At 48.3% G+C, this 14,198-nt stretch overlaps 1 protein-coding gene across 4 annotated transcripts in view; it reads right to left on the bottom strand.

Moving 5' to 3' along the window:
* Positions 1-1,004: 1,004 nt before the first annotated feature.
* The window catches only part of LOC310667035 (uncharacterized protein), a 31,842-nt gene continuing 18,648 nt past the window's right edge, over positions 1,005-14,198 (bottom strand). The window contains exons 5-6 of one of the 4 annotated variants that reach the window (XM_083418682.1): positions 8,980-9,062; positions 1,005-2,371 (exon numbers count right to left, since the gene is read on the bottom strand). In XM_083418682.1, coding sequence (XP_083274808.1) covers positions 2,364-2,371; positions 8,980-9,062 — 91 coding nt within the window. In that variant the 3' untranslated portion in view covers positions 1,005-2,363. The other 3 variants (XM_083418681.1, XM_083418680.1, XM_083418683.1) reach the window with 3 other exon arrangements.

Raw genomic sequence — 14,198 nt, 5'->3', positions numbered from 1 at the left:
CCTATTTATCTACTTGCACTTTGACGTGCTTTCAAACTGCTAGGTTGGCAGCAATAGGGTGCCTACATTCTGCTATTTATAATTATTAGTAGTTTGCATTATTTCATGTTACAGCAAGTTTCTAGAGACTGGGTTATGAGTCTTTGTAAATTGTGTTTCTAAAGGAACTTTTGTTATTGCCAAATGCCAATGTGTTTGTATTACTAAGTTTGTTATGAATAAAAAATCATTTCAAGTTAGAGCTTAATAATTCTTTCTACAAGAAAGAAGATTCCACCTAAACATTAGGAAGAACTTCCTGACAGTAAGAGCTGTTCGACAGTGGAATTTGCTGCCAAGGAGTGTGGTGGAGTCTCCTTCTTTGGAGGTCTTTAAGCAGAGGCTTGACAACCATATGTCAGGAGTGCTCTGATGGTGTTTCCTGCTTGGCAGGGGGTTGGACTCGATGGCCCTTGTGGTCTCTTCCAACTCTATGATTCTATGATTCTATAATTGTATTTCACTATTTATATACTTCTTCTTAATTGTGTTTCAATTCAAAAATTACTTTGATAAAATAAATATTTTGTTATGTGCAAATGGCTTTAGATACCTATTAGGTCCATAAATAACCATATAGCATATAATATAAAAGGTAAAGGTAAAGGGACCCCTGACTATTAGGTCCAGTCGTGGAGTTGCAGCACTCATCTCGCTTTATTGGCCAAGGGAGCCGGCGTACAGCTTCCGGGTCGTGGCCAGCATGACTAAGCCGCTTCTTGGCGAACCAGAGCAGCACACGGAAACGCCGTTTACCTTCCCGCCGGAGCGGTACCTATTTATCTACTTGCACTTTGACGTGCTTTCAAACTGCTAGGTTGGCAGGAGCAGGGACCGAGCAATGGGAGCTCACCACCGTAGCAGGGATTCGAACCACCAACCTTCTGATTGGCAAGTCCTAGGCTCTGTAGTTTAACCCACAGGCCACCCGCATCCCTAGCATATCATATATTCAACACAAAAAACAGGACAGCTGGACATATAAAGGGTCCCATTACCTTCATTAGCTTAGGGCTCCATCAAACCAAAATCCAGCCCTGAGCCTGTCCACGTCATTGCAGCTGTTTGAGAGAGCCTGTTCTTTGCCCCATTGAATGAAGATGTTATGCATGCAGGGAAGAACAATGAAGGGCAGGTAGGGGACAAAGAGACTGACGGCATCATGCCATGGCCCATCGATAGTGAAAGGCCACAGGGAATGCAGGGCCCTGGAAGCAACGGAGGGATGTTTTCTCGGTAAATAACATCGTTTTACAAAGGCACCCAACCGCTCGGCCTCAAAGATTCCTGATTGCACAGTCTCTGAACAGGTTGTGCAAATTCTGAATCTATTTCTGGAATTCAGAGACAGTCGCTGTGGAAGAGGTTGCCACCTCTGCTTCTTTTTGGTTTTGCGGTTCGTGGGGCATAGGGAGGAACAGGGAAGCTTTCCCCCCGGGTGATTCCAGCAATTGGCATTTAGCGGCAGTCTCCCTGGACTCAAGGCTCAAGAAGGTGCCATTAATCACCTAAAACAGTGGGAAATTGTTTCTGCAGGTGCCTGTCCACTGGCCTGGCCTTTACCAAAGCAAGACTGAATTTCAGTGAGAAAAGAAGGCAGGGGTGTGTCAAGGGGTGGGGATGGGAAAAGGCTGCACCTCCATGTCCCGACAGTGGAGGCAGAGAGTGTTTCTGAGCACATGAAGAGTGGCTGCCCTTCACCCCACCAAAATCCCTTCACCCGTCATCAAGGAATGACTAACTCAAAAAAAAGGCACACAAGAAACTCAAGGATCATGCCAACTTTTGGTTTTGCTTGAAAGGAACACAAAAGAAATTCAGTTATGCTAACCAAACCTTTCTTTCAGCCTTTTCTCCGCATGTGCAAAGTTCATTTAGAAAGCTGAAGGTTACCCAGCAAGCTCACAAAATCTCCTGCTTTTATATATATATTTATATAAATGAAATTCCTGACGCAATTACTTGATCAGATTACATACCAGTCCATAACTGGTAAACCAGACTCTGTTTTTTCATTGTTCAATTTCAGCTTGGAGAACCTCCCTAACTAGCCGAGAAAACTCTTTGAAAGAGGTCCTGCTGCGAAGGACGGCAGCTTTCCTCCAGCCCCTCTGCCAAGGCTCACATCCCCCAAATCTGTCCGGGGCCACAACTGTGGATAGAGTATCAGACCTGGGAGGGAGATCCGGGTTCAAATCTCCGCTTGGCAATGAAGTTCACTGGGCGTGACCTGGGGCCAGTCACTGTCTCTCAGACTACCTAACCTACCTCATGGGGTGGTTGTGAGGATAAAATGGGGATGAAGAGAAGCATGTGCGCCATCTTTAAGCTCCTTGGAGAAAAAGGTGGGATAGAAATGCAATAAAATAAATAGGACACAGGGGAGCAGAGTCTTCTGATTTAGTCCCGGAATGTCCCTATTTGCCCTGCCGGTGCTGCTGCCGCTGAATTTGGGGAGGAGGGTGAGCCAGCATTTGTCCCGAGCAGCGGTGATGATGGAGCATCCCATTGCCTCTCCATGGCCGCTGCTGCCAGCCAGAGGAATGTTGGAGGGTATGCTGTTCTCTCACCAGAGGCTGGCTTTTCCTTAGAGGTGTGGGAAGTATGGTTCTTACCAGTGGCGGAGCTCACCGCTAGGACACCCTGAGCAGCACACATGCCGTGCACCCGGGGGCCGATATGCCGGGGGGGGGCGATCCCAGCACAGCGACGTGATCCGCCAGGGGGATTTTGTCACCCCCCTCTGGGATGACACCTGGGGCAGACTGCCCCCACCACACACCCCTTCCTATGCCCCTGGTTCTTACATGTTGTTATGTACTGAGTTGAATAGGATCCAAAATGCAGCAATCTGATTGGTCCTAGAATAATAGGATCCAAAATGCAGCAGTCTGATTGGTCCTAGAACAATGCAGCAGTATGATTGGTCTGCAGGAGCCACCCAATCCAGTTGCAGATGGAAGTGAATCCACAACCTGATTGGCCTACAGGAGAATTCCGGAATTAGCCAATCACGTGCAGCCCATTGTATATAATAATGTATATAAAGCAGTTACTTTGGGGGGACTTTCATTCCTCCTCACCACTATGAGCTGAATAAAGAGCATGAAATCCACTCTCGACTCCGAGTATATTTCACATGTCATCATCAGCCATCATACAGTTGGTGCGAGAAAGGGGTGAGGGGCCTCAGGCCTGGGAGGCAAATGTGGCCCTCCAGGCCTTTCCACCTGGCCCTCAGGATTCTCCCCAGGCCACACCCTTCACCAGCCCTGTTTTTCATCCTCCTTGAGTGTTTCTGCCTGGCTGGAATGTGCCTCTGAACCCCGATCATGGCACTTTGCTTGCCAGGATGCAGGGCAGATAGCGCTATGTGGCCTACCATACAAAGAGAAAAGTTTGTATTTGATGCAGCTCTCAGGAAGGCTGTCCAGCCTGGGATGCAGCTTTGCAAAAAGATTCCCCACCCCGATGCAAAGGAAGAGGCTTTTTGATTGGGTGCTGGACCAATTCAGTTACCCGTGAAGGGACGTTGCTTTGAAATTCTGAGCAGAGCGGAGGGTGGATGGTTACTGGTAGCCCAGAAAATTCTATCAAGGTGTGGCAACAGCTATACAAAGCCACACAGATATTTTATCTAGGTGATAGGGAAGTAGAGAAAGTGTCCAAAATTCTTCTGTGGGGCGTGCCGGCCACAAAGCCATGAAAGACATTTTACACCTCCTGTTCCCAGCAATGCTATAAGGAGCTACTGCGTCACGTGAACAATAACCTCCCCCCTCCCACAAATGTAGCCTTTTTTGCATGCTCTGTAGAGGCTGGATGAGCAAATAAGGGCCGTCCAGCCATGAGGCGGTCTGAGAGCTTTGCCTCAGGTGGCAAATCTGGGCACGATTTAGAGGGGCACCTTTTGGGCAAGGTCAACAGAGGGCAGATAGAGTTGTCAGTGCCAGGCCACCCTCAGCCCAACATGGTCAATGCTGCCCTCGTCCAGCAGCAGTGAAACACTTCCATGAGGACATAAGAAGAGTTTGCTGGATCAGGCCCATCTAGGCACAAATACAAGATGGGTGACACCTGGCTTGAGAGAAGTACATGTGAAAAGGATCTAGGAGTCTTGGTTGACCACAAACTTGACATGACCACAAACTTGACATGAGCCAACAGTGTGACGCGGCAGCTAAAAAAGCCAATGCAATTCTGGGCTGCATCAATAGGAGTATAGCATCTAGATCAAGGGAAGTAATAGTGCCACTGTATTTTGCTCTGGTCAGACCTCACCTGGAGTACTGTGTCCAGTTCTGGGCACCACAGTTCAAGAAGGACACTGACAAACTGGAACGTGTCCAGAGGAGGGCAACCAAAATGGTCAAAGGCCTGGAAACGATGCCTTATGAGGAACGGCTAAGGGAGCTGGGCATGTTTAGCCTGGAGAAGAGGAGGTTAAGGGGTGATATGATAGCCATGTTCAAATATATAAAAGGATGTCACATAGAGGAGGGAGAAAGGTTGTTTTCTGCTGCTCCAGAGAAGCGGACACGGAGCAATGGATCCAAACTACAAGAAAGAAGATTCCACCTAAACATTAGGAAGAACTTCCTGACAGTAAGAGCTGTTCGACAGTGGAATTTGCTGCCAAAGAGTGTGGTGGAGTCTCCTTCTTTGGAGGTCTTTAAGCAGAGGCTTGACAACCATATGTCAGGAGTGCTCTGATGGTGTTTCCTGCTTGGCAGGGGGTTGGACTCGATGGCCCTTGTGGTCTCTTCCAACTCTATGATTCTATGATTCTATGATTCTAGTCCAACATCCTGTTCTCAACCAGATGCCTGTGGGAAACCCGCAACCAGGATTCGAAGACAAAAGCCCTCTGCCCTCCTGTGCTTTCCAGGAACTGGTACTGAGAAGCATTACTGCCTCCGGCCATCAATAACTTTTTCCTCCATGAATTTGTCCAGTCCTCACTGCAGTGGCATAGGAGGCCCAGGTGGTACCCAGTGCAAAAAAATTTTTGTTACACATCGACAGCTCGGGGTAGGTTTGGGAATCACAGGCAGGCGCTGAATCTCCGGCCCCCCCTCCCTACGCCTCTGCGCTGCACCCCCGCAATTCCCAAGTACCCCGAGCCGTCGGGGGAAGGGGGGGAGCTATGATGCTTTGCTGGGGCACTGGCAAAACTGTGTCCTCTTGGGAGCCATGGCTCTCGTCCGTCCAGTGGCATAGCGTGGGTTGTCAGCACCCGGGGCAAGGCAAGTAATTTGCGCCCCCTAACCCATGGATTTGCGCCCCCTAACCCTTACCCCCAGATGTTGCGGCCGGTGCGGCCGGCCCCCCCTGCACCCCCCACGCTACGCCACTGCGTCCGTCCCCCTCCCTCCCTCCCTGGCTCGCAGTAAAGTGACAAAGCGGGAGCTGCTTACAGTGAGCCAGGAAGGGAGGGAAGCTGGGGGGGGGGGGCGGCTCCTGTCCGCCCCTCCTTGGCTCGCTGTAAAGCAGCAAAGCAGGAGCCTCCCATCCCGGCTCTCCGTAAGCGGCTCCTGCCGGTGGTGGAGGGATCCCACCGCCATCCATACGGCTCTCAGGCGGTATCAGTACAGCGCATGTGTGGCATTGCTACACACAGCGCATACGTGCGACACCGTGCATGCGTTGTATGTAGCGATTTGCTGTCGGCGCCGCTCAAGCACCGTACGGACGGTGGTGGGATCCTCTGCTCGTGGCTGCAGCCATGAACGGAGGGTCCTTCACATGCGGCTGCGGTGGCGTGGTGGCTGCTCGCGCCGCCACACCCGGGTGGCAGAGCAAGCACGCCGCGGGGTGCCTTCTTGTCACCCTCCCAAATAGGGAACCTGGGGCACACCGCCCCCCCCCCCGCCCCCACCTTGCAACGCCACTGTATCGCTGCCTCCTGTGGGAGTGAGTTCCATAGTTTAACTCTCTGCTGCGTGAAGGAGGACTCCAGGAATCTCAGATAAAGATGTGAGTTTGTACATTTAAACGAAGGGGACTGCTACCTCTCCAGGTTGCGATGTGGGAAGCTGTTGGCCCTGCAGTGTCTTGGTATTCATGCACAAACATTTGCATCAGGTCAAGTAAAAAAAGGTAAAGGTACCCCTGCCTGTACGGGCCAGTCTTGCCAGACTCTAAGGTTGTGCGCTCATCTCACTCTAGAGGCCGGGAGCCAGTGCTGTCCACAGACACTTCCGGGTCACGTGGCCAGCGTGACATTGCTGCTCTGGCAAGTCAGCGCAGCACACGGAACGCCGTTTACCTTCCCGCTGGTAAGCGGTCCCTATTTATCTACTTGCACCCGGCGGTGCTTTCGAACTGCTAGGTTGGCAGGCGCTGGGACCGAGCGACGGGAGCGCACCCCGCTGCGGGGATTCAAACCGTCGACCTTTCAATCGGCAAGTCCTAGGCGCTGAGGCTTTTACCCACAGCCCACCCAGGTCCCTATCAGATCAAGTAGACCTGCCCTTATCGATTTCCCATTTTTGTCCTAGTCCTAGTTTCCCAACACATTCATATTTTTTTTTTAAGTCCTCATGAAGTCGTATCAATTTTGTACCAGTGAGATCCTTTTTACTTGCTGTACTTTTAATTTATATTCCTGTAGGGTGGTGATTAATGGCAGAAGAACGAAAAAGGATTTTGCGTGCCTTTATGGCAGCCAAGGGACTTGTACTTGGAGCCTGGAAGAATAAACACCAACACCTATAAATTTGCAATTAAAAAATCCTCATGAAAATTCATAAGTACCTTGAGTTCCATTGTGCCCGATAAACACTCCCCCCCCCCCTTTTTAGCAAAGTCATTTTTGCATAATATATGGCATTTTGTAGGTTATATTCATTAAGATTTTTTTTAAAAAAATCAACTAATACATGCATGTTTTCTCCTAACATATTCATCTTCATATGCATTACTCGGCTGGAGAACTGCGCTGCAAAATTTCAGAGGAGTGTGGATTTCGAAGAGGGGCTGCATTGCGGTTTGCATCTTGTGTCAAAAAGTACGACTTAAGCAGGTTTGCTTTTAAATGCAAACTAAATTTCTTCCCCGTCCCTAGCAAAGGGACAGGAACTTGCAGGAAATAAGCAATGGTACGAAGGCATACAGGTGTTATGACACTCTTCCAAGAAATCTCCTCCCCACTCCATAAAATTACATTAGTCCATAATTATGTTTATAGCTCAGATTTTCATGGCTGGGAAGTGGTGGGGCATGGGAGTGGGGCAGACATGCCCTTCTTAAATCTCAGCCAGTCTGTAAGCTCCTTATGCAGCCACACTGTTTTCTTTCGGTGCCTCCCAATTTTATTTCTTGTTGGAATTCTCTGCATTTGTGACTTCAATATTTCAACTTTAAGAAACTCCCCTCCATCTTGGGCTCCCCTCTCTTTTGAGTACCGTATTTTTTGCTCTATAAGACTCACTTTTTCCCTCCTAAAAAGTAAGGGGAAATGTGTGTGCGTCTTATGGAGCGAATGCAGGCTGCGCAACTATCACAGAAGCCAGAACAGCAAGAGTGATCGCTGCTTTCGCTGCACAGCAATCCCTCTTGTTGTTCTGGCTTCTGAGATTCAGAATATTTTTTTCCTTGTTTTCCTCCTCCAAAAACTAGGTGCGTCTTGTGGTCTGGTGCGTCTTATAGAGCGAAAAATACGGTATTTCTGACCATGGGATCTCACCCTGTAGTTCCTTAAGCTTTTCGAAATTAGCCTTCTTAAAGCCCAGAGTGCATGTCTGACCACACTCAGCGTTCCCTTGCCTCTGTAACATGAAACCCAAGAGGACATGAGAGTCCCCTGTTGCGAGGCACAGAAAACAGGGTGTTTCCCTGGTAAGATGGGAGATTTGAAGCACACTGGAGTCTCCTGTTGTGATTTAGGTTCCAGCCAGGGCCGTCTTTAGCAGATGTGGCGCCGGGGTGCAAATATCTGCCCTGCACCCCCAAATTACCATGGATGGGTGGGGCAAAGCTGCGCATTGCCAGCCATGGGGGGGGGGACTCTCCCCCATGCCGCTGCAGGAGAGCAATCCCCGCAGAGGCTTGGGAGGGAAGCTGCACGCTGGCCGGCCATTTGGTTGGCGGGGCGCAGCTTCCATCCTAAGAAGAAGAAGAGTTTGGATTTGATATCCCGCTTTATCACTACCCGAAGGAGTCTCAAAGCAGCTAACATTCTCATTTCCCTTCCTCCCCCACAACAAACACTCTGTGAGGTGAGTGGGGCTGAGAGACTTCAGAGAAGTGTGACTAGCCCAGGGTCACCCAGCAGCTGCATGTGGAGGAGCGGAGACACGAACCAGGTTCACCAGATTACGAGTCCACCGCTCTTACCGACTGCACCACACTGGCTTTCTGCAGGGATCGCTCTCCTCCCATGGAGGCTTGGGAAGGAAGCTGCACGGCCGCCAGCCATATGGTTGATGGGGCACAGCTGACAGGCGTGCAGGGAAAGGGGAGGCAAAGCTGCACAGCTCCCCAACTTGCTGGGCGCCCCGAGAGGCCGGTGCCCTGGCGTAATGAACCACTAAGCCCTATGGGAAATATAGCTCTGGTTCCAGCAAAGAATACAAAGGGCATCCCTAAACTGGGACATTTGGAGTGGGGGGGCTGTTGCAATTTGGGATTAGAGCAACGCCTTGGCTGCAATGAGGGCGAAGGCTATCGCATTGCAACACTCAGCAGCTCCTGGAGACACATAGTGGGGAAAGAGTCTCGGCAAGGCTTGGACATTGGAACAAAACCACACTGAACTAAAGCAACCTACAAACAGCGAGCTGTACTCTGCTTATCAACGTACAGAGAGGCCCTTGCAGTCTCCAGTTCTGACTTCTGAGATCCCATCGCCTTAACCCCCACTGTCAGGGTCAGACACACATGCAGCCCTTGGTTGTTTGGGCTGGGAGTGATAAAGAGTGTGGAATTGACACATTTTACCTGCAGGGCTGCAGCGCAGTTCCCAAGACCAACGGAGGTTAACGAAGATCTTTCCAAAACGGAGACCAGGATCATTTCTCTTGCTGGCCAAACAGAAAGGTCAGAAAATGAAAAATCCTTCTGAGTCCAGCATCCCATTTCATTTCTTTTCAATATAATCATTTGACAATTATAAGAACGATCAAGAAAGCTGTTCCAGAAGAAGTTACTCTTGCTCATGGCATTCTGCAAGAAAATAAATCCCACTGGAATTTGCTTTCACAGGAGGCAATAATTTTCCTGGCAATATTGTGTAAGAGCCCACCAGTTTCTTCAGAATTTGTTTCTATTATTATTATTATTATTATTATTATTATTATTATTATTATTATTATTTGTATTTGCTTCATCCGTAGATCTCAAGGCGGTTTCTATAGTCACTTGCTATTCTTACTCTTAGATGTTACTTTTGCCATTATAGGTAAAGGGACCCCTGACCATTAGGTCCAGTCGTGACCGACTCTGGGGTTGCGGCGCTCATCTCGCTTTATTGGCCGAGGGAGCCGGCGTACAGCTTCCGGGTCATGTGGCCAGCATGATTAAGCTGCTTCTGGCAAACCAGAGCAGCGCACGGAAACACCGTTTACCTTCCCGCTGGAGCGGTACCTAATTATCTACTTGCACTTTGATGTGCTTTCGAACTGCTAGGTTGGCAGGAGCAGGGACCGAGCAACGGGAGCTCACCCCATCGCGGGGATTCAAACCGCTGACCTTCTGATCAGCAAGTCCTAGGCTCTGTGGTATAACCCACAGCACCACCCGCGTCCCTATTATAGTCAAGTCCAATACTTTATGAAGCCATTTATTCCAATAAGGGAGTAATGAAACTTTCCAGTTTTGAGCCCGTAACATTCTTGCAGGTGTTTACAGATAAGATGTAACTTCCTTATATTCTGTTTATGATAGGTGACATATACTTCAGTAATGCTTTATTTATTTTTATTATGTATTTTGTATTACTGTATACTTTGTATACTGTAACTTTGAGTTGTGAACCACCCTGAGACCTGCAGGTATTGGGTGGTATAATCATAATCATAATCGATCTAAGGGAACTTCCTACTTTTATATTTTTGCTCTGACTGTCATAAGCATCTTCCAGTATTTTAGTGAAGAACTACAGGTCCATCACATAGGATAATTGCAGCAATTGTTAGCAGGCATAGGCAAACTCCAGCCCTCCAGATGTTTCAGACTACAATTCCCATCATCCCTGCCCACTGGTCCTGTTAGCTAGGCATGATGGGAATTGTAATCCCAAACATCTGGAGGGCTGGAGTTTGCCTATGCCTGGTTAAAGGCATTGTGCCTCTGAATACCAGTTGCTGGAAACCGCAGTTGGGGAGAGTTGCTGCCGGGCTCAGGTCCTGCTTTTGGGATTCCCGTTGGTTGGCCATGGTGAGAACAGGGTGCTTGACTAGATGGGGCACTAGCCTAATCCAACAGGCCCCTCTTCCATTTTTATGTTCCATTGTGCTTTTTGCATCTCTGGCATACTTTCAAATATGATTTATCTGTCACTCCAAATGTTACAGGGGCGTAATCCCATTTCAAACTGCAGCTGGGAGAATGCCTTCAAAAAGCCAACAGCCAGGGGAACAAAATATGGTACTAGACGTATGCTTGATGTTTTATTATGCTTTTATATTTGTTGGCAGCCATCCTGAGTTGCTGGGGCAATCCAGTCACATGGGTGGGGTACAAATAAAAAAGTTCTTCTTCTTCTTCTTAGCTGCATTTTAAATAGAAGCACACGTTCTACTGATGTAAAAACACGCTGATTCCCGGACCGTCCGCAGGCTGGATTTAGAAGGTGATTGGGCCGGATCCAGCCCCCGGCCCTAGTTTGCCTACCCATGGATGGTTTAGAGGATGATTGCCTTAAAGGGAGATTAGAGAAGTTCACAAGGGATGGGCAAATCTGTTTGTTTCAGGTTTTCTAAGTTTCTCATTTTTCCCAATCTCGTATTCGGTTCTCCACGTTGCAGCAGAAGTTTGTGGGATTTTGCTTTTTAAAGCAAAATGACGATCCATCAGCGTTTCAGTGCTAACTTCTCCTAATATGGACATGGATCACAAGATTGGCCTTTGGCCTGATCTAGGAAGCCTCTTCTCATGTTCTTATGGGTAACGACATACCCTCCAACATTTCTCCGATGAAAACAGGGACACTCTAGTCAATAATAATAATAATAATAATAATACCACACCCATCTGACTGGGTTGCGCCAGCCACTCTGGGTAACTTCAAAAAAATATTAAAACATAATAAAACATCAAACATTTAAAAGAACTTCCCTATACCTGACATTCAGAAGACATCTGAAGGCAGCCCTGTTCAGGGAAGTTTTTAATATGTGACGTTTTAGTGTATTTTTCATCTTTGTTGGAAGCCGCCCAGAGTGGCTGGGGAAGCCCAGCCAGATGGGCGGGGTACAAATAAATAATAGTAATAATAATAATAATAATAATAATAATAATAATAATAATAATTGTTATTATTATTATTATGTCTTATAAAAGTTTCATAGTTTCTTATCTCCTTGGCTCAGGGGTTGCATAACCTCATACACTCCAACATTTCTCCAAAGAAAACAGAGACGTCCTAAGGAAAAGCTGGACATTCCAGAATCAGACTGGAAACTAGGACGGCTTCTGTAAATCCGGGTCTGTCCCTGGAAAATAGGGACACTTGGAGGGTCTGTAACGATGAGGGATGGCTGCTGCTTCCACGCCCGGCCTGTGGAACCTGATTGGCCGCTGTGAGGACAGGATGATGGACTAGCCGGGCCTTTGGGCGTGATCCAGCAGGTCCTTACGTTAATCCCTTCTACAATGAAATGAGATACCGCAGACGGTAAACATTTCTGTTGGCCCATCTCTCTTTAAGATTCAGTCCTTTTCATTTCGCTGACCTTTCAGGGTGCGTCACATGTTCTGTCTGACCCCGTGGTTGTTTTGTAACTGAGGGCTTAGCCACACTCACCTTTCCTCTTTCAAGGAACAGTCCGCCATTGAAAACTCCGCGTCTGAGTGGCCTTTTATTATTTTTTGCTCTGGAGATTTCCCCTTGAAACCCCGCTCTTTAAAGCCCAAAGCTTTGTTGGAGGGGTTGTGGGAACCTTTGGACATATTTTCATGCTGGGCGGGAATGCAAAATTCGGACCCTCCAACTGTCCCTTTTTCCCCAGGGATAGTCCTGGATTTACAGAGGCTGTCCTGGAGGGTCTGGGTCAAAATGCTTGGGGGGGGGGGGAACAGGCAAGCAAATGTGAATAATAATACAGTGGTGCCCCGCAAGACGAATGCCTCGCAAGACAGAAAACCCGCTAGACGAAAGGGTTTTCCGTTTTGGAGGTGCTTCGCAGAACGAATTTCCTATGGGCTTGCTTCGCAAGACGAAAATGTCTTGCGAGTTCCTGCAATTTTTTTCCACTCCCCACCCCCTTTTTCTAAGGCACTAAGCTGCTAATAGCCTTTTAGCAGCTAATCCGCTAATCCCTTAAGCCTTTAATAGCCACTAATAGCCGCTAAACTGCTAATAGCGCTAATCCGCTAATCCGCTAATGGGGTTGCTTCACAAGACGAAAAAACGAAGAGACTCGCGGAACGGATTCTTTTCGTCTTGCGAGGCACCACTGTAATAAGAAACAACTGTTTAATGTGACAACCTGTTGTGGATCCAATTCAACACCATTGGTTCAGTTCCCATCAAGAGGCAATAGACAACCAGTGTGTTTTCGGATGGGTTTGATTCCCTGTCTGCTAAGCCTGCTCTGCAGGCCTGAGGCACCTCTTTGCTTTAATCCAAGGTACCCTGGCAACAGCATCCCTTCCCTTGTTACGCCCTCCGCGGCGACAGTGATATCACCAGCTCCACCTACTCTGGCATCCTCCTTCTCTCCCTCTTAGCAAACAGGGGTGGTGACCTGATGGGGGGAGAGAGAAAGAGGGAGAAAGAGAAAAAGAGAGAAGGGGGTGTTTCCTCCTTGGCTTGTCAGGCCTAATGAAAAGGGTGGCATGCCAAAAAAAACCTTTCGAGATGGATGAATCTATCAGTTTCAGTTTCTCTCAGGCCACGTTTATTCCATACATTTAAAGCGCTACGATATGCTTTAAATGGCCCCCAAAGAAGCCTGGGAGCTGTACAGTGGTACCTCGGGTTACATACGCTTCAGGTTACATACGCTTCAGGTTACAGACTCCGCTAACCAAGAAATAATGCTTCAGGTTAAGAACTTTGCTTCAGGATGAGAACAGAAATCGTGCTCCGGCAGCGCGGCGGCAGCAGGAGGCCCCATCAGCTAAAGTGGTGCTTCAGGTTAAGAACAGTTTCAGGTTAAGTACGGACCTCCGGAATGAATTAAGTTCTTAACCCGAGGTACTACTGTCATTTGTTACAGGTGCTGAGAGTTGTTAGGAAACCCTACCTTCCCCTCACAGGGCTGCAGTTCTCAGGAGTTTCCTGTGAAGAAAGATTGACTGTTAAAACCAGTGCTATTTTTTGAGAAAAAGAGGTGCCGGAACTCACAATGAAACCCCCTCATGTTCTCTTATAAGGGCAATGGTGCCCATCTGAGAGGTGCCAGAACTGAGTTCTGGCTAAGAAAAGCCCTGGTTAAAACCACTCGGCAAATTGTAGCTCTGGGTGTGGAACAGAGGCTTCTGAACAACTCTAAGCACCCTTAACAGCAACCAGAGGTGCCATTTTGAATAAAATATAGGGGTGGGGGTGGGGGTGGGGGTAAAGCCAGGTAAGCCCCAGCCTGCATAATCGGTCACATGACACGGTCCATGTCACCATTTGAATGCCAATGTCTATCAATTTTGAGGGGCCCCTCAAATATTTTATTGGGGCAGTGGTGAAGGGACTTTGGCACCTAGAAATTGGCCCCTATATGACTTGTTCCAAAGAATCCTATACAGTGGTACCTTGGGTTACAGATGCTTCAGGTTACAGACTCCGCTAACCCAGAAATATTACCTTCGGTTAAGAACTTTGCTTCAGGATGGGAACAGAAATTGCGCGGTGGCAGTGGGAGGCCCCATTAGCTAAAGTGGTGCTTCAGGTTAAGAACAGTTTCAGGTTAAGAACGGACCTCCAGAACAAATTAAGTTCTTAACCCGAGGTACCACTGTCATTTGTTACAGGTACTGAGAGTTGTTAGGAGACCCCACCT

The sequence above is a fragment of the Podarcis tiliguerta genome, assembly GCF_965153285.1.
Source record: "Podarcis tiliguerta genome assembly, chromosome: 16".
NCBI classification, from domain to species: Eukaryota; Metazoa; Chordata; class Lepidosauria; order Squamata; family Lacertidae; genus Podarcis; species Podarcis tiliguerta.
This window is presented reverse-complemented; position numbering and strand designations above follow the sequence as displayed.